Source organism: Heteronotia binoei, chromosome 15, assembly GCF_032191835.1.
Source record: "Heteronotia binoei isolate CCM8104 ecotype False Entrance Well chromosome 15, APGP_CSIRO_Hbin_v1, whole genome shotgun sequence".
Classification (NCBI taxonomy): Eukaryota; Metazoa; Chordata; class Lepidosauria; order Squamata; family Gekkonidae; genus Heteronotia; species Heteronotia binoei.
Genome location: NC_083237.1, coordinates 1,759,478 through 1,785,937, shown reverse-complemented (window position 1 = coordinate 1,785,937; position 26,460 = coordinate 1,759,478). Strand labels below are relative to the sequence as shown.

The 26,460-nt window shown below is 50.7% G+C and overlaps 1 protein-coding gene across 1 annotated transcript; it reads left to right on the top strand.

Moving 5' to 3' along the window:
• Window positions 1-4,246: 4,246 nt before the first annotated feature.
• CHRNB1 (cholinergic receptor nicotinic beta 1 subunit) lies at window positions 4,247-22,143 on the top strand. The gene is made up of 11 exons (XM_060256485.1): window positions 4,247-4,346; window positions 4,534-4,673; window positions 6,220-6,264; window positions 8,147-8,256; window positions 10,350-10,458; window positions 11,563-11,710; window positions 12,883-13,074; window positions 15,549-15,772; window positions 16,788-16,963; window positions 20,192-20,339; window positions 21,981-22,143. Exons 1-11 carry the CDS (start codon window positions 4,247-4,249, stop codon window positions 22,119-22,121), a joined length of 1,533 nt encoding a protein of 510 aa, XP_060112468.1. The 3' UTR covers window positions 22,122-22,143.
• Window positions 22,144-26,460: the final 4,317 nt, after the last annotated feature.

Genomic DNA, 26,460 nt, shown 5'->3' with positions numbered 1-26,460 from the left:
TTCGGTCCATTATCAGACCGAATTTTGCAATCATTCGGATTCGTCCCGTCCCATACTTTTGGAGCTCAACGTGCAATTTGAGAGTTTCAGATTCTTGCACAGAAACGTCTTGCAGGATCAGAAAATACCTGTTTCATATGTACTGCCTTCCAGGGCTGGTGTCCTCTACGCCCCCTTCCTCTCCCCACCCCCTCTCTCCTCTACCTTCTCCCCTTTGCCAGCACAGAAAGCAATAACCCCTGGAGCCTCTCTGCCTTTGACTCCCTGCATGAGGAAAAAGGTTAGCTCTCGGCAATAACAAACCCTCTTCCTGAACCTGAGGCAAAGAATTCCGTTTCCTTCAACCTCTCCCCCGCCCCCAAGTCCTGCATTCTGGAAATAAAGAGAACATTTCTATTATTCTACATGGCTGTCTTGGTGGTTATGTTACAGGGCGAATGGTTGGGCAGGGGCTCCAGATCCAGGAATCCACTTCCAGGATTTTGTTTTTCAGCTCCTTCCCCAGTTCTTTCTACAAATGACCCAATCCAGGTCTTCCCCGAAACCAGGGCTTTTCTCGTGACAGGAACTCTGCATATCAGGCCACCCCCCCCCCACACTCCCCGATGTAGCCAATCCTTCTGGAGCTTATAGGGGTCTTCTTCCAGGGGCTGCTGTAAGCTCCAGGAGGATTGGCTACATCAAGGGGGTGTGGCCTAATATGCAAAGGAGTTCCTGCTACAAAAAAAAGCCCTGCCTGTAGCCGTTGAACAAATCGGAGGGTGGAATCTGAACAGTGGGGCTGTGGCCACGGTTAGTCCGCAGACCTGACCCCCGTCCCCTGATAGGACTTGTCGTTCCCTCCCCCGCCTTCTCTTAAAGGGAGGGGGGCAGACAAAGGAAGGGCCTGAATAGGCTTGCCAATCCCCAGGTCCCAGCGGGGGTTCTTCCGCTTTCCCAGGCTCCTTCCCACCCCCAGTCAGCTGGCTGGCGGGGGGAAGTCCTGCCCCCAGAGGACCATGTGCCTTTCCACCTCCAGAGGCTTCAGTCTCCGATTGAAAGGCTTCCTCTTGGGATGGGGTGTCTGTGTTACTTTGAAGAAGTTGGCAGCAACTCGTGAGTAGAGAGGCCAATCCCTCGCTTCAGAGTCCCCAGAAATGGGGGTCTGCTGAGCACTTCATTATTCCCTATGTAGAGATCGATTCTCATAGAGTATAATGGGAAATTGATCTGGAGGTTTCGGGGGCTCTGGGAAAGCTGTTTTTTGAGGTAGAGGCACCAAATTTTCAGTATAGTATCTAGTGCCTCTCCCCAAAGTACCTCCCAAGTTTCGAAACGATTGAACCAGGGGGTCCAATTCTATGAGCCCCAAAAGAAGGTGCCCCTATCCTTCATTATTTCCTATGGAAGGAAGACATTTAAAAAGGTGTGCTGTCCCTTTAAATGTGATGGCCAGAACTCCCTTGGAGTTCAATTATGCTTGTCACACCCTTGCTCCTGGCTCCACCCCCAAAGCCCCCAGATATTTCTTGAATTGGACTTGGCAACCTTAGGCCTGAATTATTAACTTCAGTATCCGGGCCCTCCAGAAAATGCTCCCCAAATGTGAGGCAGGCTGGGTTTGGGTGGAGTTGATTGATTTACTTCATTTACAAATTGACTTTACTTTCTCGTCAAAGTGGTTCACACCACTCACCTCCATTTTATCCTCACAACAACCCCGTAAGGTAGGTTAGGCTGAGAGTGCGGGGCTGGCTGGCCCAAGGTCACCCAGCAAGCAGGCATGGCACAGCAGGGATTCAAACCTGGGTTCCCTAGATCCTAGTCCAGCCCTCTGACTGCTGCCCCACACTGGCTGCTGCAAGAAATCCCACCTGAATTATTTCCCCCCATGGATAACAAAGGCCTTTCCCTCTGGCCATGAATGGCTCTATTCCCAGCCTTTTGCTCTGCCCGCTGATGGTGCATTAGTTGAAGAAGGACATAGATTTTCTCCCCGCCCTTCTCTCTGAATCAGAGTCTCAGAGCGGCTTACAATCTCCTATATCTTCTCCCCCCACAACAGACACCCTGTGAGGTGGGTGGGGCTGAGAGAGCTCTCACAGCAGCTGCCCTTTCAAGGACAACTCCTGCGGTAGCTGTGGCTAACCCAAGGCCATTCCAGCTGCTGCAAGTGGAGGAGTGGGGAATCAAACCCAATTCTCCCAGATAAGCGTCCACACACTTAACCACTACACCAAACACCAGAAGCAGGGAAATGAGGCTGCAATGAAGAAGAAGACTGCGGATTTATACCCCGCCCTTCTAGCTGAATCAGAGACTCAGAGCGGCTTACAGACTTCTATATCTTCTCCCCCCACAACAGACACCCTGTGAAGTAGGTGGGGCTGAGAGAGCTCTTACAGCAGCTGTCTTTTCAAGGACAACTCCTATGAGAGCTATGGCTGACCCAAGACCATTCCAGCAGCTCCAAGTGGAGGAGTGGGGAATCAAACCTGGTTCTCCTAGATAATGATGATAATGATATTGGATTTATATCCCACCCTAAACTCTAAATATCAGAGTCTCAGAGCGGCTCACAATCTCCTCTACCTTCCCCACCCCCCACAACAGACACCCTGTGAGGTGGGTGGGGCTGAGAGCTCTTAAAGCAGCTGCCCATTCAACTAGGGTTGCCAAGTCCAATTTAAGAAATATCTGGGGACTTTGGGGGTGGAGCCAGGAGACTTTGGGGGTGGAGCAAGGAGACATTAGGAGTGGAGCCAAGATCAAGGCTGTGACAAGCATAATTAAACTCCAAAGGGAGTTCTGGTCATCACATTTAAAGGGATGGCACACCTTTTCAATGCCTTCCTTCCATAAGAAATAATGAAGGATAGGGGCACCTTCTTTTGGGACTCATGGAATCGGACCCCCTGGTCCAATCTTTTTGAAACTTGGGGGGTATTTTGGGGAAAGACACTAGATGCTGAACTGAAAATTTGGTGCCTCTACCCCAAAAAACAGCCCCCCCCCAGATCCCTGCAGATCAATTCTCCATGATTTTCTATGGGAATTAATCTCCATAGGGAATAAAAGAGTTCCCAGCAGACATTTCCCTCCCCTCCCCCCACTTTCTGACAACTCTGAAGCGGGGGGAGGGTCTCCAATCCGGGGGCTCCCCTGCCCCCACCTGGGGATTGGCAACCCTACTTTCAACTCATAGAATCATAGAGTTGGAAGAGACCTCCAGGGTCATCTAGTCCAACCCCCTGCACAACGCAGGAAACTCACAAACACCTCCCCCTAACTCCTATGAGAGCTCTGGCTGACCCAAGGCCATTCCAGCAGCTGCAAGTGGAGAAGTGGGGAATCAAACCCGGTTCTCCCAGATAAGAGAGCTCTGGCTGACCCAAGGCCATTCCAGCAGCTGCAAGTGGAGAAGTGGGGAATCAAACCCGGTTCTCCCAGATAAGAGAGCTCTGGCTGACCCAAGGCCATTTCAGCAGCTGCAAGTGGAGAAGTGGGGAATCAAACCCGGTTCTCCCAGATAAGAGAGCTCTGGCTGACCCAAGGCCATTTCAGCAGCTGCAAGCGAAGGAGTGGGGAATCAAACCTGGTTCTCCCAGATAAGAGAGCTCTGGCTGACCCAAGGCCATTCCAGCAGCTGCAAGTGGAGGAGTGGGGAATCAAACCCGGTTCTCACGGATAAGAGAGCTCTGGCTGACCCAAGGCCATTCCAGCAGGTGCAAGTGGAGAAGTGGGGAATCAAACCCGGTTCTCCCAGATAAGAGAGCTCTGGCTGACCCAAGGCCATTCCAGCAGCTGCAAGTGGAGGAGTGGGGAATCAATCAACCCCAATCCAGCTCCACGTTTTGCCCCAATGAGCCAGAAAGGCCACTTCAGCCGGCTGGCCTAGCCACAAACTGGGCCGCGCTCCACTTCTGTGAGAGGTCTGCAGCCAAAGAGGGCCTTCCCGGAGAACAGGTGGCCAGGCCGGAAGCCCTTCAGCAGCTGCGGAATGCCTTCGGTAACTCTAGACAGGCTTCTGTGACCAATCCTTTTCACACTGCCGGTTGCTGCCACCAATGGGGAGGGCTCCTTGGGCCCTGGGGAAGGGGTGGTCATCCAACCCTCTGTCTGTCCAGCAGCATATGGGGGACATGGCCCCCAGGGCAGCAGCGCTTTGGGGGTTCTTGTGGGTCCTCTCCCTGGGAGGTAAGCATTTCCTTTGTGGCCCGTCTGCTTCTGCCAAGAGCACCCAGGGGTGGGGCTGAGGAGTTGGGCGATGGGTGGGGAAATGACGGCGATCGTTCCCAAACCTTTCGTGCGGCCGGGGTTTTCAGAAGTCTGCCCGACCCTGCGACATTTCTCACATGTTACGAATCGTACAGCCTGCAAGTGGCTCTTTGCCTCTTTTTAAAGAGCATTTCTAGAACACTTAACCAGAAATGTGTTGATGGATTGCTCTGTAGCTCACGGGGCTTAAACGTGGCCCCCTGCAATTAGGAAGGCCGGCAAGAGGGTAAGTGCCCCGACCACACTGGAAGGTTCTCTTTTGCGTTCTCCGTCTAGCCGTGGCAGCTTCCGAGGCAGAGGGGCGTCTGCTGGCCGCGCTCCTTCAGAACTACAGTAAAACCGTGCGCCCAGCCCGCGGCCTCAGCGACAGGATTCCCGTCCGGATCGGAATGTCCCTTTCACAGCTCATCAGTGTGGTGAGTTTGGAGCAAGGCCTTGTGGGGGCTGATCCAGAAGTCCCCTCCAAGGGGGGAAGGGGGGGCAGTGCCAATCAGAACCCCAAGTGGGACCCAGCGTAGCCGGCGGTAGATGGGGGCACAGCTCCTCTTTCTCTCCACATCTGAGGATTCAAGGAGAGAGATATGCAGAGTAAGATAGAATAAACAGCCAACATACAAAAGGGAAGGAGAGGTTAGATTTTGAACCCACAACCTTTCCCGCCAGCTGTACAGCTTTAGTGCAATTGCAAAAGGGACACACCCGCCCACCCTGCCCTATGTAGGTAGAATTCACGGGGATTGTTTGTTGGGCTAGGAAATCCCGCAGGTGACAGGGCTAAAATTTGAGGGTGGGATGGAGAAAGTAGAGAAAGAAGTCCTTTTCTCCCTTTTTCACAATACAGGAACTCGTGGGCATTCGATGAAATTGCTGAGCAGTCGGGTTAGAACAGATAAAAGGAAGTACTTCTTCACCCAAAGGGTGATTAACATGTGGAACTCACTGCCACAGGAGGTGGTGGTGGCTACAAGCACAGCCAGCTTCAAGAGGGGATTGGATAAAAATATGGAGCAGAGGTCCATCAGTGGCTATTAGCCACAGTGTGTGTGTGTGTGTGTGTGTGTGTGTGTGTGTGTATATATATATATATATATATATATTTGGCCACTGTGTGACACAGAGTGTTGGACTGGATGGGCCATTGACCTGATCCAACATGGCTTCTCTTAGGTTCTTCTGTGACACAGAGTGTTGGACTGGATGGGCCACTGGCCTGATCCAACATGTCTTCTCTTATGTGACACAGAGTGCTGGACTGGATGGGCCTTTGGCCTGATCCAACATGGTTTCTCTTATGTTCTTCTGTGACACAGAGTGTTGGACTGGATGGGCCACTGGCCTGATCCAACATGGCTTCTCTTAGGTTCTTCTGTGACACAGAGTGTTGGACTGGATGGGCCATTGGCCTGATCCAACATGGCTTCTCTTAGGTTCTTATGTGACACAGAGTGTTGGACTGGATGAGCCATTGGCCTGATCCAACCTTCTCTTAGGTTCTTATGTTCACCCAGATTCTCCAGGACAACTGCGGGGGGCGACATCAAGGGGTCACTTTCCAAAACAGGGTTCAGCTCAGCAGCATAAGGAATGTGGGGTTGGGGAGAGGACTCGGATCCCTCCTTGGGTGGGGTGGGGGGGTGCAGCTGCTCTAGACTTTGGGTTGGGTGGAGAAATAGTTAAAAGGCAGCAAAGACAACAGCTGAAGTTTGGCCCCGGCTATTAATAACTGAGCAAGCAGTGGGGCCGTTACAAAGGCAAAAGGCTTCCCGTTGACGTCCTTCATCTCAAACTGCAGTTCTGTTTGCAGTTCCAGTTCTGGCTAATTCAAAATATCAGCTGTCCCCAAGAACCATTTTTCCTAGCTGTCAGTGTTCAGGGGTTGCAAAGACCCCCCGAAGTTCTGCCTGCCAGAAAGACTATCACTCTGAGCAATCTCTTTGGATTTTTTTTCTTCTTTTTTTGCAGGATGAAAAAAATGAGCAGCTGACAACAAAGGTCTATATGGATCTGGTGGGTAAAACTCACAGCCTGTGTCCTTAGGCCGTATCTAGAATTCCGCCCCCCCCCCCCCCCCCCCAGTGCTGGGGAACACTAATTTAATTAGGAAAGCATAGGAGAAGGGGGTTGGGGGACTAGGAGAGGGTACGTCTGGCAGATTTGGGAGGGAGCACCACACCCATGGCCCCCGCCTAGTTACAGCCCTGTCCCTCTCGCTGTGTCTCACAAACACATCAACTGTCTCCAAGACATTCACCATGCCAGAGAGGCGAATTTGAATCTAGTTTGGTTCTGAGATAGCTTGTCAGCCACGAGAAGGATTCCAGCCCTTCCCAAAACTGAAAGAGGAGGGAGTGAGAACTTTCTCAGGAGATGAAGCAAGTTCTGAAGGTCACTTCCCACAGACCTGGCGTCCTGAACTGCCCTTGGACCTTGGCTGGGTGGGGTATGCAAACAGCAGCGTGATTTAATCCTTCCTGTCTAGCCCCTCCAGGGTTTTAATGTTGTAAGTCGCCTTGTGGAATAGTCTCAAATTAAGTCTCAAATTAAATTAAAAATTAAATTAAATCATAGGATCAGAGTTGGAAGGGACCTCCAGAGTCATCCAGCCCAACCCCCTTGCACAATGCAGGAACTTCACAAATACTTCCCTCACACACACACCCAGAAGACGGCAAAAAGACCCAAAACCTAAATACCCTCCAGGATCCCTGGCCTGGAAAAAAAATGCTTGTTTGACCCCAAAGTGGGTGAATAAGATTGGGCCATGAGAACGAAACATTGATGAGACCCTTCCTGTCCTCCTTCTCATGACCTGCCTAATTCACAGGATCTTCATTGCTGTCAGGTGGCCATCCAGCCTCTGCTTAAAAACCCCCAAGGAAGCAGAGCCCACCACCTCTCAGGGAGGAAGCCTGTTCCACTGAGGAACCGCTCTGTCAGGAAGTTCTTCCTAATGTTTAACCAGAAAGTCCGATTAAATTTCAACACGTTGGTTCTGGTCCAACCTTCTGGGGCAACAAAAAACAATTATCCACCATCCTCTAGAACAGGGGTGGCCAAAGGTAGCTCTCCAGATGTTTTTTGCCTACAACTCCCATCAGCCTCAGGCCAGCATGGCCAATGGCTGCAGCTGATGGGAGTTGTAGGCAAAAAACATCTGGAGAGCTACCGTTGGCCACCCCTGCTCTAGAATAGATGATAGCCCTTCAAGTCCTTGAAGATCTTATCACCTCTCAGTCGTCTCCTCTCCAGGCAAAACATATCCAGCTCCTTCACCCCTTCTTCCTTGTAGGACTTGGTCTCCAGGCCTATGTTTGGTGTGCTTGTGGTAGAGCTGTATCTTCATCAATCCAGACCGCTGGGTTTTCTAATGATGTTTTCCTTGGAGGTCACCAGTTTCCAGGGAAGTGGAGAAAGGCCACTTTGTGGAGCTGGAGGGTCTCCAACACAAATTCAGTTCTCTCTTTTGAAAACACACCCACACACACTTTTCTGGGCCTCACTGGGTTTTGCTTTTACAAACTCCTGGGCAGTTTGTTAAAGGCCTGGGAAAAACCAAAAGATTTCGGTGGAGAATAGTACATAAACTAATTTTGTTCGGTGACTGGAGACCCAGGTTTGAATTCTGCCTGTCCTTTTGGGTGCTAAGAGAGAAGGCACTGTCTCACTACTGCTCTTCTCAAGTGTTGGAAACAGAAGCAACAGCTTTCCTGTGAGGCTGTTTGGGAGGGGAGAAGAGAGGAAGATTTGTTGCTTCCGGCAGAGAAGGTGGTCTGCAAACCCAGCCGCTGCCTGAGGATCTGGTACCAACTCTCCTGACACACACACACCGTGGCCTCATTCTGCATGACTCCCTTGGCCCAAACCACCCTGTTTCTCTCCCCGGTTCCAGACATGGACGGACTACCGGCTCACCTGGGACCCCGCAGATTATGACGGCATCACCTCCATCCGGATTTTTTCTAACAAAGTCTGGCTCCCAGATATAGTCCTCATGAACAAGTGAGTAGTGATGAAGGCCGCGGGCCGGGGCAGGCTGTGGAAATGCAGGGTGACATGAGAGAGGCTGACAAGATGATGCATGGGATGGAGAAAGTAAAGAAGCCCTTTTCTCCCTTTCTCACAATACAAGAACTCGTGGGCATTCAATGAAATTGCTGAGCAGTCAGGTTAAAACGGATAGAAGGAAGTACTTCTTCACCCAAAGGGTGATTAACATGTGGAATTCACCGCCACAGGAGGTGGTGGTGGCTACAAGCATAGCCAGCTTCAAGAGGGGGTTAGATAAAAATATAAAGTAGAGGTCCATCAGTGGTTATTAGCCAGAGTGTGCATATATATGTATATATACACACACACACACATATTGGCCACTGTATGACAGAGTGTTGGACTGGATGGGCCACTGGCCTGATCCAACATGGCTTTTCTTATGTTCTTATGTGACACAGAGTGTTGGACTGGATGGGCCATTGGTCTGATCCAACATGGCTTCTCTTGTGTTCTTATGTGACACAGAGTGTTGGACTGGATGGGCCATTGGCCTGATCCAACATGGCTTTTCTTATGTTCTTATGTGACACAGAGTGTTGGACTGGATGGGCCACTGGCCTGATCCAACATGGCTTCTTTTATGTTCTTATGTGACACAGAGTGTTGGACTGGATGGGCCATTAGCCTGATCCAACAGGGCTTCTCTTATGTTCTTCAGGCTGGGCTGCAGGAGGGGGCAACGGGGTGGGGAGGGCAGGAGTCCAATAATTCGTTTGTTTTCTTGTTTTACCTTTGATTTATATCCCGCCCATTCCAAACTAACTCAGGGCGGATACAGGCATAATAAAACCAACAATCTCCGTTTCAGATATAAAACGATAAAACAAACAATTTACAATTTAAAACAAAATATTGGTGCTATACAGACTCTTAAAGCATAGGCGGATCAGGTTACATTAGATCTTCCATTGATCTGTTGGTGGTCCTTTTGGAATTGCTCAGCGGCATAGACGCAGCAGCCTTCTCCCACTTGTTACTGTCGGCCTGTTTAAAAAGTTTGGTTTTACAAGCCCTGCGGAATTGGGAGAGATCCCGCAGGGCTCTTATGGCCTCTGGGAGAGCATTTCACAGCATTGGTGCTGCCACTGAGAAGGCTCTGGCCCGTGTACAGCCTAGTTTGGCCTCCCTTGGGCTGGGGGTGGACAACAGATATTGAGTTCCCAAACGCAGTGCTCTCGGGAACATATGGGGAAAGGCGGTCCTGTAGATCAGGGGTTGCCAACGGTAGCTCTCCAGATGTTTTTTGCCTACAACTCCCATCAGCCCCAGCCATTGGCCATGCTGGCTGGGGCTGGGATTTGGCTTCCATATTCTTTGAACATATATATATGAACATACGAAGCTGCCTTATACTGAATCAGACCCTCGGTCCATCAAAGTCAGTACTGTCTACTCAGACTGGCAGTGGCTTTCCAGCGTCTCAAGCGGAGGTTTTTCACGCCTGCTTGCCTGAACCCTTTTTAGTTGGAGATGCTGGGGATTGAACCTGGGACCTTCTGCTTACCAAGCAGATGCTCTTCCCCTGAGCCACCTTCCTTCCTGATGGGAGGGGAGTTGTAGTCAAAAAACATCTGGAGAGCTACCGTTGGCCACCCCTGCTGTAGATAGACTGGTCCTTGGCCATATAGGTCCAAAAAAGATTAGTCTCTGGGCCTTGGGAGAGGGGGAGGGACAGAATTGCAATATCACCAACATTTGCAATTACACAGATCAGTCTACGAATTCGCCCAACTGGTAATATCCTGCTTCATTATGACTTGAGAGCCACTGGCCCAAGATAGTTTTTCTCCAGCTGAGAATGTTCAGCAAAGTTGAAGGTCTGAGCGCCTGCTCTGGCTGCAACGCCACTGAGGATGTTCTCCGCAGCTGAGAACGAAACGTCTGGAAGGAAAACTTTCTCCAGTAGAACACGGCACTTGATCCCGAAAGATTCTACAAACCCTAATGATGTTACCAGCCGTGAAAACCTGAAATCTTTGATAACAAAGTTCTTTTCGGGAGGTTAACAGCCTTCTCTGCCCACCCCCCCTCCTTCCCTCCAGTAACGATGGCGGTTTCGACATTTCTCTGATGGTGAACGTCTTGGCGAGCCACGATGGGATGGTCCAGTGGCAGCCGCCTGCTGTTTTCCGGAGTAGCTGTAGCATCCAGGTAGGCATCCTGGCATGGCCAGCGCTTGTCTGCCAGTCAGCCTTCCCCCTTGCTGTGCCAACCTCAGCCATGCCATGAGGCCTGGGTTCAGGTGTTGCCGGCAGTGGCATAAATCCAAGGAGCTAAGAGCTGTCCCCCTCCCACGCCACCAAGAGGAAGCTGAGCCCCTGTGCTGCGTGGCACCTTCCACATGGCACTGCCCAGTTACAAGATGCCCGAGAGCAAGATAAAGTTTGTGGGAGCCTTTCAGCCCTCAAAGGGCAACGGAAGCGTTGCTTCAGAGAGCAGCCGCCTTGCTCTGCAGCGGAAGAACTCGATTTGAGGCCAGAGGCCAATCAGATGTTCAGGCAGGGTTGCCAATCCCCAGGTGGGGGCAGGCCTCCTCCCACTTCAGGGTCATCAGAAAGCGACGGGGGGGGGGGGAATGCCTGCCACACATGCCATTATTTCCTATGGAGACCCCCATAGGGTATAATGGAAAATTGATCTGCAGGTATCTGGGACTGGGGGGGCGCTATTTTTTGAGATAGAGGCACCAAATTTTCAGCATAACATCTGGCACCTCTCCTCAAAATATCTTCCAAGTTTCAAAAGCCACTTGTGGGAAGGGCGGGATATAAATCCTAAATAAATAAAATAAATAAAATAATAATAAAAAAAAAAAGATTGGACCAGGGGTCTAATTCTAGGAGCCCTAGAAAAAGGTGCCCCTATCCTTCATTATTTCCAGTGGAGGGAAGGCTTTTAAAAGGTGTGCGGACCCTTTATATGTGATGGCCAGACCTCCCTTTGGAGTTTAGTTCTGCTCGTCACAACCTCGCTCTTGGCTCCACCCCCAATGTCTCCTGGCTCCACCCCCAAAGTCCCCAGATATTTTTTTAATTCGACCTGGCAACCGTATGTTCAGGGTGTACACTTCCAAGAGTTCTTGTTAATAAACTATCCATAGTTCCTTTCTTTGGTCCTACATGGAAATATTCTTCGGTAGAAGGTGCCAAAAGGATATTTTGAACTAGCAAAGGATGCCCTCCCCCTGTGGAATGGGGAGGGTGTGGGGGTTGGGCTGCTTTCCCTCTGACCCCTTTCTGTTTGGGGGTGGGACAGGTCACCTACTTCCCCTTCGACTGGCAGAACTGCACCATGACCTTCCGCTCGTACACCTACGACGCCTCAGAGGTCACCCTCTTGCACCCGCTGAAGGAGAACGGGGAAGAGCTGAGGGAGATTGTCATCCATGAGAACACCTTTATCGGTGAGCCAGAGCTGAGTAGGAGGGCAACAGTGGGAGGGCTTCTAGTGTCCTGGCCCTGCTGGTGGACCTCCTGATGGCACCTGGGGGTTTTGGCCACTGTGTGACACAGAGTGTTGGACTGGATGGGCCATTGGCCTGATCCAACAAGGCTTCTCTTAAGTTCTTCTGTCTGGGGCAGTGATGCTCTGTATTCTTGGTGCTTGGGGGGCACAGTGGGAGGACTTCTAGTGTCCTGGCCCCACTGATGGACCTCCTGATGGCACCTGGGTTTTTTGGCCACCGTGTGACGCAGAGTGTTGGACTGGATGGGCCACTGGCCTGATCCAACAGGGCTTTTCTTATGTTCTTATGTGACACAGAGTGTTGGACTGGATGGGCCATTGGCCTGATCCAACATGGCTTCTCTTATGTTCTTATGTGACACAGAGTGTTGGACTGGATGGGCCTTTGGCCTGATCCAACATGGCTTCTCTTATGTTCTTATGTGACACAGAGTGTTGGACTGGATGGCCCATTGGCCTGAACCAACAGGGCTTCTCTTACGTTCTACCATTATTCTGTTACGATGCAGGTTTGTATCACTGGCAGGGAGGGGGTGTCTCTCATTCTGTTTTGCAGAGATTTGTGGCCTCAGGCCAGCTTTTTCCTCTATGCGAAGGCTGCCATAATCAAGAAGAGAGCACCTCTGGGCATACCATGAGTGCTGCAGAACAGAACGTTCCAGTTGCCCAAGAGTGAACCAGATCCTCTGCAAGGACAATAGAGTAATCTCTCCCTGAAGGCTGCTCTCTGGGAACGTTCCTGGGGTCATCTGCCGCTGGTCGTGCCGGGGACTTTTCTGTCCGGAATGGCCACGGCCGTCCCCAGTACATTTCAAAAACCTCTTTCTGTCCACTCTCAAAGGCACAAAGGAATCACAACAACAGAAGCATCTGATGTACTCCGTTTGCCCTCTCCCGATAGTTGCACCCCTTCTTAATGAGTCTCACATCCCCAAATCTCCAGGGATTTCCCAACCTGGAGTTGGCAACCCTGCTTCATCTGGATGCGCATGCCAGCAACAAAATGGCAGCTGGCCAGAGGGAGAGAAGGAGAGGGAGAGCGGGTGTGTGTGTGTTGGGTCTGACTCTGAAGAAGCCTGATGACTTCCAGGCCTTGCCTTTTGCTTTCAGACAACGGACAGTGGGAGATCCGGCACAAACCAGCCCGCAAGAACACCCTCCCCGGAGACCCCCTGTACGAGGACATCACCTTCTACCTCTTCATCCGCCGCAAGCCCCTCTTCTACCTCATCAACGTCATCATCCCTTGCGTCCTCATCACCATCCTGGCTATCTTCGTCTTCTACCTCCCTCCAGACGCAGGTGGGACCCAGAACACAGACGCCCCACCCCACCCAGCTCCTCGGGGAGGCCTCTCCTGGGAGGCTGGAGACGTTCTCAAATCAGGGTCACAAAGAAAAGTCCCTGACTTTTGTCACACAATTCTTTGCTCTTCCAAATCCCCTGGTGACCCTTTCTAGTGGACCAGATGTAGGGTTGCCAAGTCCAGTTCAAGAAATATCTGGGGACTTTGGGGGTGGAGCCAGGAGAATTTGGGGGCGGAGCCAGGAGCAAGGGTGTGACAAGCATAATTGAACTCCAAAGGGAGTTCTGGCCATCACATTTAAAGGGACAGCACACCTTTTCAATGCCTTCCTTCCACAGGAAATAAAGAAGGATAGGGGCACCTTCTTTTGGGGCTCATAGAATTGGACCCCATGGTCCAATTGTTTTGAAACTTGGGGGAGTAGTTTGGGGAGAGGCACTAGATGCTATACTGAAAATTTGGTGCCTTTACCTCAAAAAACAGCCCCAAAGCGCCCCAGGATGAATTCTCCATTATTTTCTATGGGAATAAATCTCCATAGGGAATAATAGAGTTCCCAGCAGACATTCCCCTCCCCTCCCCCTGCTTTCTGACGACCCTAAAGCGGGGGGGGGGCTCCAAACCGGGGGATCCCCTGCCCCCACCTGGGTGTGCTGTCCCTTTAAAGGTGATGGCCAGAACTCCCTTTGGAGTTCAATTATGCTTGTCACAGCCTTGATCTTGGCTCCACCCCTAATGTCTCCTGGCTCCACCCCCAAAGTCCCCAGATGTTTCTTGAATTGGACTTGGCAACCCTAAACCCAGTGGCTCCACTTCAGCCGTGCAGAGATAGCTTCAATCCACCCAGTGTTCCTGGGAAGGCATGCAACAACTAGAGAGCGAGTGAGACCCTTTGGGCCACCCAGCCCTGCCTCCTCGTCTAGGGAGGAGCAGATTTCCTGGGGAGGGATTCTTTTCTCGGCGCAGGAAGCCTGTTCCATGAGGTGATCCCGCTGCTCCTGAATTCCACTTTGACGAGGAGGGTTTCTAAAATTAACTCTGGAATGGAAGCTGCCCCGGCCTGCTCCACCTTTCAGAGCCTTCCATTGTTTGTCTCTCTCTCCTTCCCCGCCCTCCCATCTCTCCCCATGGAAACTGAGGCACATGTGTGTGCTGACTGAACCACGGCCACAAATCCAACCATGCCCGCAAGAGAGCGCTTGGAGGGTCACCATTAAGAAGTAACTGAGGGCCACAGCAAATTGTCCGTCCAGTACCCTGCCAGAATTCATGCAACGCATGTGCACGTTGGGCATTCCAGCCTCCCAGTGGGGCCTGGAGACCTCCCGGAATGACAGCTGATCTCCAGATGACCGAGATCACTTCCCTTGGAGAAAAAGGCTGCGTTGGAGGGTGGACTCTCTGGCCTTGAGTCCACCTGCGGAGAGGGCGGGATATAAACTTAAGGTAAACAAATAAATAAATAGTTCGCAGCTGAGGTCTCTCCCCAAACCTCACCCCCAGATCTCCTAGGATTCCCCGATCTGGAGGTCAGCCTGTTCCCTCTAAGGTGAGTTAGCATGAACTAACTCACAGTTTTTTAGCCTCCAGTTCACACATTTTTGTCTTAGCACAGGAAGGATGGCCCCCAGAGCACACTAATTTATTTCAGGAGCTCACAACTTTAATGCCAGTAGCTCACAGCGTAGAATTTTTGCTCACAAGACTCTGCAGCTTAGAGGGAACAATGTTGTCAACCCAGTTGTCAACCCATTTACTGGGCCACTAAAAAGAACCCAGCCACTGCACCCTTTCTGGGAGAGACTCACCCACACCCCCCAGGCAGACATACACTGCTAACATAATCACGGTATATACCGTGTTGTGTTAGCCGCCCTGAGCCTGCCTTTGGCGGGGGAGGGCGGGATATAAAAATAAATTTATTATTATTATTATTAACAGAAGGCAGCAGAGGAGGGGCCAAATTTATCTTCCCTCCCAGACTGCAGCAGCTCCAGATCATTTAAGAAACCTTAAAACGTGTGTGTGTGTGTGTGTGTTTGTTTGTTTGTTTATGATGTCATATTTATATCCGGTCCTGTCCACAAGCAGACTCAGGGCAGCTAACAGGTTGACATGTTCAGACACCGTAAAGCAGAGAGCGCCTCTGAACATGTGCAAAATGATTCCTCCTCATAATCGATTCACAGAGCTCAGATTTCTTTTCAGGCAGGGCACACAAAGTTTGATTTCCGGGCAACGGGCCTGGCTGCAGAGAAAGTCCATTGGGCCCACAGCCTGCTGCTACGAACTTCCCTCTCTGTGGATTTCAGTGGGCCTCGAGTGTGGTTTACTGACACCTATACTGGTTCCCTTGGCTTTTGACACCTGTGAACCAGCGGTCAAGATGCACAGTCTGCTTTTTCTGCAGCAGACCCCGCTGGGTCCCTCCTCTCAGTGAGTGACCCGCCCCCCTTTTCCACCTCCCCAGGGGAGAAGATGACTCTCTCCATCTTCGCCCTCCTCACCCTGACCGTGTTTCTGCTCCTGCTGGCTGATAAAGTCCCCGAGACGTCCTTGGCGGTGCCCATCATCGTCAAATACCTCATGTTCACCATGATCCTGGTCACCTTCTCTGTCATCCTCAGCGTGGTGGACCTCAACCTGCACCATCGCTCTCCCAACACCCACGAGATGCCCTTCTGGGTGAGGCAGGTAAAGCTCCGTGCTCCAGAGGGGCGCCAGGAACCAGGGCGGGGTGGGGGGGGGCAGAGGTTCAGCTGTCTTCCAGAGGAAGAGGAAACGGGGGCAGCAGTGAGGGGGAGGGATGGTGGCTCAGTGGCAGAGCATCTGCTTGGTAAGCAGAAGGTCCCAGGTTCAGTCCTTGGCATCTCCAAAAAAGGGTCCAGGCAAATAGGTGTGAAAAACCTCAGCTTGGGACCCTGGAGAGCTGCTGCCAGTCTGAGTAGACAAGACTGACTTAAGGGGAGGGATGGTGGCTCAGTGGCAGAGCCTCTGCTTGGTAAGCAGAAGGTCCCAGGTTCAATCCCTGGCATCTCCACTAAAAAAGGGTCCAGGCAAATAGGCGTGAAAAACCTCAGCTTGAGACCCTGGAGAGCCGCTGCCAGTCTGAGTAGACAAGACTGACTTTGAGGGACCCAGGGTCTGATTCAGTATAAGGCAGCTTCATATGTTCACAAGGAATGAAGGCAACTTTAAGGGAGGGATGGTGGCTCAGTGGTAGAGCATCTGCTTGGTAAGCAGAAGGTCCCAGGTTCAATCCCCAGCATCTCCAACTAAAAAGGGTCCAGGCAAATAGGCATGAAAAACCTCTGCTTGAGACCCTGGAGAGCCACTGCCAGTCTGAGTAGACAAGAGTGACTTTGATGGACCAAGGGGGGTCTGATTCAGTATAAGGCAGCTTCATGTGTTCATGTGTGTTCGAGCCAGATCCATCTGGTCTTGGTGGAGTTAGATCTAAGCATCCTTGATGACACTGTTTTGTTAGCCCTTTCCTGGTTTCAAAAAAGTTTTATTGTAATTATGAATATAATCGAGGTAAAAACAGTGGGGGAAGGGAAAAAGGAGGGGAAGAAGGGATGAGAAGATATAGTATACTTCTGGATACAATAAAAGTCTGCACTCTCTTTCAGGTATGTACCTATCTGCCTGATACAACCAGCCTCCAAAGGTACGTAGAGACTCTCTCTCCTTCTCTTTCTGCCTCTAGATTTTTATCCACAAACTTCCTCGGTATCTGGGGCTGCGTCGTCCAAAGCCAGAACCCACCATCAAGCCTGCCCCCCTGCCACCCAAACAGGAACCCACGGTGAAAAGCAACCGCCGTATGGATGAGTATTTCCTCCGCACACCTGCCTGTGACTTCCTCTTCCCCAAACCTAACAGGTGAGTTCCTGACCAGGGGAGGGTATCTGGGTGAAACTTCTGGAAAACGGTACATCAGGAGTCCCCAGTGTGGCCCCAGTGGGCACAAGGATGCCCTCTGACACCTTTCCTGGTGCCTGTCAAGTGTTTTTAGAATGCGGGCAGAGCCAGGTGGGGCTTTTGACCAGCAGGGCTTCAGATTGGCCGCTGGAAATTTGATTGACTGTAAAGATTTTTTTCAATCCTGCTTTGGCAGCAACTGCCACCGCAGCACACAAATCTTCAGGTAAACTAGGGCAGCCATTTTGTGGTTGGCTCCACCTCCTGAAAAAAGAGCCCCGTGGTACAGAGTGTTAAAGCTGCAGTACTGCAGTCCTAAACTCTGCTCACGGCCTGTGTTCGATCCCCGGCGGAAGCTGGGTTTTCCTGTCTCCAGCTCAAGGTTGACTCAGCCTTCCATCCTTCTGAAGTCGGTAAAAGGAGTCCCCAGCTTGCTGGGAGGAAAGTGTAGATGACTGGGGAAGGCAAGGACAAACCACCCCGTGAAAAGTCTGCCGTGAAAACGTTGTGAAAGCAACGTCACCCCAGAGTTGGAAACGACTGGTGCTTGCACAGGGGACCTTTCCTTTCCTTTCCACCTCCTGAGACAGCCATTTTGTGGCAGCCTTCTTGTAGCTGTGCCTACATCGTTGCATCAGTAATCCAAAACTGCCCACAGGCTCAAAAGGGTTGGGGCCCCCAGTATACTTTGTGGAAGTAGGAGAAAAACTGAAATGGAGTTGGTGGGATGAAATGCTACAAGGAAACCTTGCAGTCTACTTTAGAAAAGAGCCAGTTTGGTGTAGTGGGTAAGTGTGTGGACTCTTATCTGGGAGAACCAGGTTTGATTCCCCACTCCTCCACTTGCACCTGCTGGCATGGCCTTGGGTCAGCCATAGCTCTGGCAAAGGTTGTCCTTGAAAGGGCAGCTGCTGGGAGAGCCCTCTCAGCCCCACCCACCTCAAAGGGTGTCTGCTGTGGGGGAGAAAGGTAAAGGAGATTGTGAGCCGCTCTGAGACTCTTGAGTGGAGGACGGTATATAAATCCAATATCTTCATCTACCTCACAGGGTGTCTTTTGTGGGGGAGGAAGGGAAAGGAGATTGTAGGCCGCTCTGAGACTCTGTCCTTGAAAGGGCAGCTGCTGGGAGAGCCCTCTCCAGCCCCACCCACTTCACAGGGTGTCTGTTGTGGGGGAGGAAGGGAAAGGAGATTGTGAGCCGCTCTGAGACTCTTCGGAGTGGAGGGCGGGATATAAATCCAATATCTTCATCTACCTCACAGGGTGTCTGTTGTGGGGGAGGAAGGTAAAGGAGATTGTGAGCCGCTCTGAGACTCTTCGGAGTGGAGGGTGGGATATAAATCCAATATCCTCATCTACCTCACAGGGTGTCTGTTGTGGGGGAGGAAGGTAAAGGAGATTGTGAGCCACTCTGAGACTCTTCGGAGTGGAGGGCGGGATATAAATCCAATATCGTCCTCACAGGGTGTCTGTTGTGGGGGAGGAAGGAAAAGGAGATTGTGAGCTGCTCTGAGACTCTTCGGAGTGGAGGGCGGGATATAAATCCAATATCTTCTTCTTCTTCTACTACTATAGGCCCCCGGAGGGCTTCTGTCAGATCCACGAGCGAGTCTGCTTCCTTCTCCCTCTCTCTTGCTTTCTTCAGTCATCAGAGACTGTTAGAGAAAATATTGCAAGAGTACTAATCTTTTAAGTATGTTTTATTTAAAGGCTTTTTAAAAAAAAAAACCGTCGTGTTCATCTGTGTCCTTTATAAAGTTTATGTCTCCACTACCTGGCATAATATTTTATGACACGCAAGGTGTCATTTATGTCAGATCCGTCCCCCATAACAAATAAGTTCAACACCCCTGGTCTATTTCCTTGACAGCTAATACCAAGCAGTTCATATCCTTTTCTGTACTTTCCTTGTCTGTCTCTCTGTCGGCTGCAATGCTGGTTGAAAGCTCCATGGGCTAGAGTGTTGGGTTCCGGGCTATAGCAGATCCAGGTTCAAATCCCCTACTCTGCCATTAAAGCTCACTAGATGAGCTTCGACCAATCGCTGCCTTTCAGCCTAACCAAACGCGTAGGGCTGTTGTGAAGATAAAATAGGAAAGGAAGGACCGGGCGTGGGGCCCCAGCTTCCTTGAAGAATTATGGGTAGGATAAAAATTTTCTGTAAAGATGTAGAATCTGAGGTGTGGCCTCAGTTTACCAGACCTCTGCTACAGAAATGGGCAGCTATGGCACCTTGGGAACTTGATGTATTCAATGCCTGAGCTGGGAGAGAGATTCTTCCCCAGACAGTGGAGACCAGAGATGGTCCCAGACAGGAAACCCATGTAGCACTCCTGAAATGGAGGTCTATAAATACAGTAAACAGAGATGTATTAGTAGGGCTGCCCAGATGCCTTTGAGAGGTCTTATCTTCTTTCCCCTCTTTTTTACTTCCATCATCTCCCTTCCCTGCAGTTGCTTTTTTCAAAAAAAGCCCCTCCCCCCTTCTTAACCTTTCTTGTCAAAAAAACACCCAGTTCTGATGGAATCATAGAGTTGGAAGGGACCTCCAAGATCATCTAGTCCAACCCCCTGCACAATGCAGGAAACCCACAAACACCTCCCCCTAAATTCACAGGATCTTTATTGCTGTCAGATGGTCATCTAGCCTCTGTTGAAAAGCCTCCAAGGAAGGAGAGCCCACCACCTCCCAAGGAGAAAGCCTGTTTCACTGAGGAACCGCTCGAACGGTCAGGAAGTTCTTCCTAATATTGAGCCAGAAACTCTTTTGATTTAATTTCAACCCATTGGTTCTGGTCCTACCTTCTGGGGCCACAGAAAACAATTCCACACCCTCCTCTATAGGACAGCCCTTCAAGTACTTGAAGATGGTGATCCTATCACCTCTCAGCCGCCTCCTCTCCAGGGTAAACATCCCCAGCTCCTTCAACCTTTCCTCATAGGACTCGGTCTCCAGACCCCTCACAATCTTCGCTCCCCTCCTCTGGACTGTTCCAGCTTGTCTAGATCCTTCTTAAAATGTGGTGCCCAAAACTGAACACCAGACTCCAGGTGAGATCTTACCAGAGCAGAGTAAAGCGATACCATCACATCACGTGATCTGGACACTATACTTATGTTGATACAGCCCAAAGACAGAGAGGGTATTGCCTCTGTCACTGGTGAACCCTTGCCTTTCTCTCCTTCCAGATTTCAGCCAGAGGTGTTCTCCATGGACATGAAGAAATTCATTGAGGGCCCCAGTCACTCCCTGGCCCTCCCTCCGGACCTGAAGTCGGCCATGGATGCCGTCCTGTACATTGCTGAGCAGCTGCAGGAACAAGATGATTATGATGCGGTGAGTGCCTGAGGGGTGGGGAAGGGAGGCAACTGATCCCATGTGGGGGAGAGCTCTGGGACTGGCCTGACCAAAGCTCCCTCTAAGCTGTGGAGTCTTATGAGCAAAAATTCCACTTTGTGAGCTACTGGCATTCAAGGTGTGAGCGAATACATAAGAACATAAGAGAAGCCATGTTGGATCAGGCCAATGGCCCATCCGTCCAACACTCTGTGTCACATAAGAACATAAGAGAAGCCCTGTTGGATCAGGCCAATGGCCCCTCCAGTCCAACACTCTGTGTCACATAAGAACATAAGAGAAGCCCTGTTGGATCAGGCCAATGGCCCCTCCAGTCCAACACTCTGTGTCACATAAGAACATAAGAGAAGCCCTGTTGGATCAGGCCAATGGCCCATCCGTCCAACACTCTGTGTCATATAAGAACAGAAGAGACGCCATGTTGGATCAGGCCAATGGCCCATCTGTCCAACACTCTGTGTCACAGAAGAACAGAAGAGAAGCCGTGTTGGATCAGGCCAATGGCCCATCCGTCCAACACTCTGTGTCACACAGTGGCCAAAAAAATTATACATATATATACATATACATACATATACACACTGTGGCTAACAGCCACTGATGGACCTCTGCTCCATATTTTTATCCAATCCCATCTTAAAGCTGGCTATGCTTGTAGCCGCCACCACCTCCTGTGGCAGTGAATTCCACGTGTTAATCACCCTTTGGGTGAAGAAGTACCTCCTTTTATCCGCTCTAACCCGACTGCTCAGCAATTTTATCGAATGCCCACGAGTTCTTGTATTGTGAGAAAGGGAGAAAAGGACTTCTTTCTCTACCTTCTCCATCCCTTGCATAATCTTGTAAACCTCTCTCATGTCACCCCGCAGTCGACGTTTCTCCAAGCTAAAGAGCCCCAAGCGTTTTAACCTTTCTTCATAGGGAAAGTGTTCCAAACCTTTAATCATTCCAGTTGTGTGCAAAAATTCTGCTTTGTGAGCTACTGGCATTAAAGTTGTGAGCTGCTGCATAAATTAGAGTGCTCTGGGGTCATCCTTCCTGAGCTAAGACAAAAACGTGTGAGCCAGAGGCTAAAAAAACTGTGAGCTAGCTCACACTAAGTCAGCTTAGAGGGAACACTGGTCCTGGCAGCTTGATTTACATGAGCAAGCAAGGAATTCCAAGCTTAGGCAACCTTACTGTGAGACCAGCTCAAGCAGTTAAGAGTTTTTGAGCACCAGAAAGATCCAGGGGTAACAAATCTCACACACTGCACACAGGGCTTTGGGGTTTTTTTAGCAGGAACACACCGGAACGCAGTTCCGGCAGGCTTGGTGTCAGGGGGTGTGGCCTAATATGCAAATGAGTCCCTGCTGGGCTTTTTCTTCAAAAGAAGCCCTGATCGCACACAAAGGCACCAGGATGTTCTCCTGCACAAGCTCCATTGAAATGAACAGGAGATGCACAGGGCCACCATTATCCCATCAGTTCCAGCCGGGCTTGGCCAGGAGACGCCCCCTGGAGATTTATGGCATGTCTCGATCAGCCAAACCGATCTTGATCCGGTCCCAGTCTGTTCTTCCTGGTTGCCTGTCTCTTGGGTGATGTTCTCATCTTCTCCTTGCTTCCCTTTCCTCCCAGCTGAAGGAGGACTGGGAATACGTGGCCATTGTGGTGGACCGCCTTTTCTTCTGGACCTTCATCATCTTCACCACCGTCGGCACCCTCACCATCTTCCTGGATGCCAGCTTCCACCTGACCCCCGAGAACCCTTTCCCCTGAGCTCCTGGCCATCTTCTCCAAACTGGGCCTTCACCCCACCCTTGCTGTTCCAACAAGAAAGACCTCAAGATCCGCCCAGAGAGAAAGAAGCGAAAGATAACTCAGTCATCTTAACATCTGCAGTCAACTGAAACTGTCTGTGGCTCCCTTCGGATTTTAGAAAAGAGCTGTGGAGCAATTGCGGGTTTTGGCTACCAGGTTATAAGCATGAAATGGTTGGGATCATTGGGACCCACAAAGACCATGCTGGGTTACTCCAATGTGTTGGTCATTAGAAGGCTGCCACTAGAATTCCAGTAAATCCCTCAGTCGTAGAATCATAGAGTTGGAAGGTACCTCCAGTGTCATCTAGTCCAACCCCCATGAATCCAAACAGTGTATAAATAATTGCATACTAATTCCTTTGATCATTGCCTACATTAGAATCATAGAGTTGGAAGGGACCTCCAGGGCCATCTAGTCCAACCCCCTGCACAATGCAGGAAATGTACAAGTACCCCCCACACGCACACACATTCAGAAGATGGCAAAAATCTCCTGGATCCCTGGCCAATCTGGCCTGGAGAAAAATTTCTGACTGACCCCAAAGTGTCAATCAGCATTTCCTTGGATGTGTTAAGAAGGGGCCACAAGAACTAAACACTGATGCAACCCTTCCTGTCCTCCTTCTCATGAACCCCCTAAGTTCACAGAATCAGCATTGCTGTCAGGTGGCCATCTAGCCTCTGTTGAAAAACCTCCAAGGAAGGAGAGCCCACCACCTCCTGAGGAAACCCGTTCTACCAAGGAACCACTCTAATTGTCAGGAAGTTCTTCCTAAAGTTGAGTCAGAAACCTTTTTGAGTGTATTTCAACCTGTTGGTTCTGGTCCAACCTTCTGGGGCAACAGAAAACTTGTTGGTTTCCCTTACTTTTATGAAATTATAACCAGAATGATGTGAAACTACCCCAGTTGGCTTACTTCTGAATTACACCAGGAGCTGCTGAGTCATGGTCATATTTACTCTCAGTTTACATAACCAACGGATCTTGATATACACTGTGGCACACCAAAGAGGAGAATAAAAACAGCAGTGCTCTACCATTCTGGTGCATATTTTTCTCTCTCACTGTTCTAAGAAGCTCAGAAATGCATGAATCAGTCTTCCTTCCTTATTTTGTCCTCAGAACAACCTTCTGAAGGAGGTTAGGCTGAGAGGTGACTGGCCCAGGGTTACCCAATAAGATTCATGGCAGAATGTTTGTAGCTCAGCGACAGAGCCTCTGCTGGGTATGCAGAAGGTCCCAGGTTCAATCCCCAACATCTCCAGTTAAAAGGAACAAGCAGGAGGTGATGGGAAAGACCTTGACCTGAGACCCTGGCTCAGTGGTAGAACATCTGCTTGGCATGCCAAAGGTCCCAGGTTCAATCCCCAACATCTCCAGTTAAAAGGACCAAGCAGGAGGTGATGGGAAAGACCTTGACCTGAGACCCTGGCTCAGTGGTAGAGCTTCTGCTTGGCATGCCGAAGGTCCCAGGTTCAATCCTCAACATCTCCAGTAAAAAGGAACAAGCAGGAGGTGATGGGAAAGACCTTGACCTGAGACCCTGGCTCAGTGGTAGAGCCTCTGCTTGGCATGCCAAAGGTCCCAGGTTCAATCCCCAACATCTCCAGTTAAAAGGACCAAGCAGGAGGTGATGGGAAAGACTTTGACCTGAGACCCTGGCTCAGTGGTAGAGCTTCTGGCATGCCAAAGGTCCCAGGTTCAATCCCCAACATCTCCAGTTAAAAGGACCAAGCAGGAGGTGATGGGAAAGACCTTGACCTGAGACCCTGGCTCAGTGGTAGAGCATCTGCTTGGCATGCCAAAGGTCCCAGGTTCAATCCCCAACATCTCCAGTTAAAAGGACCAAGCAGGAGGTGATGGGAAAGACCTTGACCTGAGACCCTGGCTCAGTGGTAGAGCCTCTGCTTGGCATGCCAAAGGTCCCAGGTTCAATCCCCAACATCTCCAGTTAAAAGGACCAAGCAGGAGGTGATGGGAAAGACTTTGACCTGAGACCCTGGCTCAGTGGTAGAGCTTCTGGCATGCCAAAGGTCCCAGGTTCAATCCCCAACATCTCCAGTTAAAAGGACCAAGCAGGAGGTGATGGGAAAGACCTTGACCTGAGACCCTGGCTCAGTGGTAGAGCTTCTGCTTGGCATGCCGAAGGTCCCAGGTTCAATCCCCAACATCTCCAGTTAAAAGGACCAAGCAGGAGGTGATGGGAAAGACCTTGACCTGAGACCCTGGCTCAGTGGTAGAGCTTCTGGCATGCCAAAGGTCCCAGGTTCAATCCCCAACATCTCCAGCAAAAAGGACCAAGCAGGAGGTGATGGGAAAGACCTTGACCTGAGACCCTGGCTCAGTGGTAGAGCCTCTGCTTGGCATGCCAAAGGTCCCAGGTTCAATCCCCGACATCTGCAGCTAAAAGGATCAAGTTGTGGGTGCCGTGAAAGACCTCTGCATGAGACCCTGGAGAGCCACTGCCAGTCTGAGTAGACAATGCTGACCTGAATGGACCTGATTCAGTTTAAGACAGCTTGATATGAGTGCTACAGAGTATGGGGAGGAGTTTTTTGAACCCTGCTCTCCCAGATTCCAGCCTAAACACCATACCGTACTGGTTGTGTGTGCGTGTCGATAGATTGACCACTGATCTGCACCACGGGGCTGAAGAAGGGAAGTGGCCATGTTTACGGATATTTCTTGATATATCACCCAAAGTGATGCTGAAGTAGTAAAGAACATCCTTCTGGACAGGAAGGGAGGAGGACTTTGGGGGTGGGGCAATTAGGGCAGAGGAGAGAAAAAGAGGTATCCAAAGCACAACAGTTTTCTCTGCCCCCATCTGGCATGGTGGGGGCTGGTGCTGGGCATCATGCCAGTTCTGGCCAGGCCCTGCAGCCCAAGGGATTGTGGACTTGTCCCTCCGCAGTTGCAAAGGTGTGTGTGAAGTGACCAGTCCATATACAAGGGACAAGCCAGTTTGGTGTAATGATGAAGTGTGCAGACTCTTATCTGGGAGGGAGGGTGGCTCAGTGGTAGAGCATCTGCTTGGTAAGCAGAAGGTCCCAGGTTCAACTCCCGGCATCTCCAACTAAAAAGGGTCCAGGCAAATAGGTGTGAAAAACCTCAGCTGGAGACCCTGGAGAGCCGCTGCCAGTCTGAGCAGACAAGACGGACTTTGATGGACCGAGGGGGGTCTGATTCAGTAGAAGGCAGCTTCATATGTTCATATCTAGGGAGGGTGGCTCAGGGGTAGAACATCTGCTTGGGAAGCAGAAGGTCCCAGGTTCAATTCCCGGCATCTCCAACTAAAAAGGGTCCAGGCAAATGGGTGCAAAAAACCTCAGCTTGAGACCGTGGAGAGCTGCTGCCAGTCTGAGTAGACAATACTGTGATGGACCAAGGGTCTGATTCAGTATAAGGCAGCTTCATGTGTTCACGTGTTCAACCGGGTTTGATTCCTCACTCCTCCACTTGCAGCTGCTGGAATGACCTTGGGTCAGCCATATCTCCCTCAGAGTTGTCCTTGAAAGGGCAGCTACTGTAAGAGCTCTCTTAGCCTCACCCACCTCACAGGGTGTCTGCTGTGTGTGTGTAGGGGGGAAGATAAAGGAGATTGTGAGCCGCTCTGAGATTCAAAGTATAGGGCAGGGTATAAATCCAATATCTTCTGAGAAGCACAGTCCCTCTGTAATAACGTGTCCATTTGCCCCACTGAACAGCCCTTGGTGATGCCCCCCAGCAGAGGCACAAAGATGGAGTTCTGCGGTTGGGGGACCCCGGAGCCTCCCTCGGGAGTGTCCCCGTTGCCCCTCTGTCATTTTGTAGGAGGGGGGGAGGGGGAACCCAGCCAGAACTGTTCAGGTAACAGAACTACAGTAGAAGAGATCAGCCTGGCAACGTGACTTCTCCCAGGAATAAACTTTTCCTGCAGTGAGCACCTGTCCCATCGCCTCAGCCAACAGTTCTTCAATTACCATCCCCAGTGCATTATTTCGTTTTGTTCAGAATCTTGCTGTGAGATTGAATTGTTGTAGGTCAGGGATAAATGTTACCTACATCGATTGTTCTGTTGCCCGAGACAGTTTTTTGCTTGCTTGTGTGGTTTTCTCCAGGTCTTCAGTCGCAGCCCTGCGGCGTGTTTTTGTTCTCTTAGGTCTCTTTGTGGGTAGCCGGAATCCTTCTGACTTGTGGTGTTTTGTCCGCCGCATGCTGACTGTCGGGATCATCTTGTCTTTCCCAGACCTGGAATCGTCGCCTCCTCCTCAGAGATTCAGGGGGTTTCCCCTCCTTTGCGGCTGTCTTGCTG

Bases quoted from the DNA above. Each gene is read 5' to 3' on its own strand.
- CHRNB1 (XM_060256485.1), top strand. From the start codon at position 4,247: ATGGGTGGGGAAATGACGGCGATCGTTCCCAAACCTTTCGTGCGGCCG. The intron at 4,347-4,533 runs GTACAGCCTGCA...TTCTCCGTCTAG, and splicing joins TTTCTCACATGTTACGAATC to CCGTGGCAGCTTCCGAGGCA. The intron at 6,265-8,146 runs GTGGGTAAAACT...CCCCGGTTCCAG, and splicing joins CAAAGGTCTATATGGATCTG to ACATGGACGGACTACCGGCT.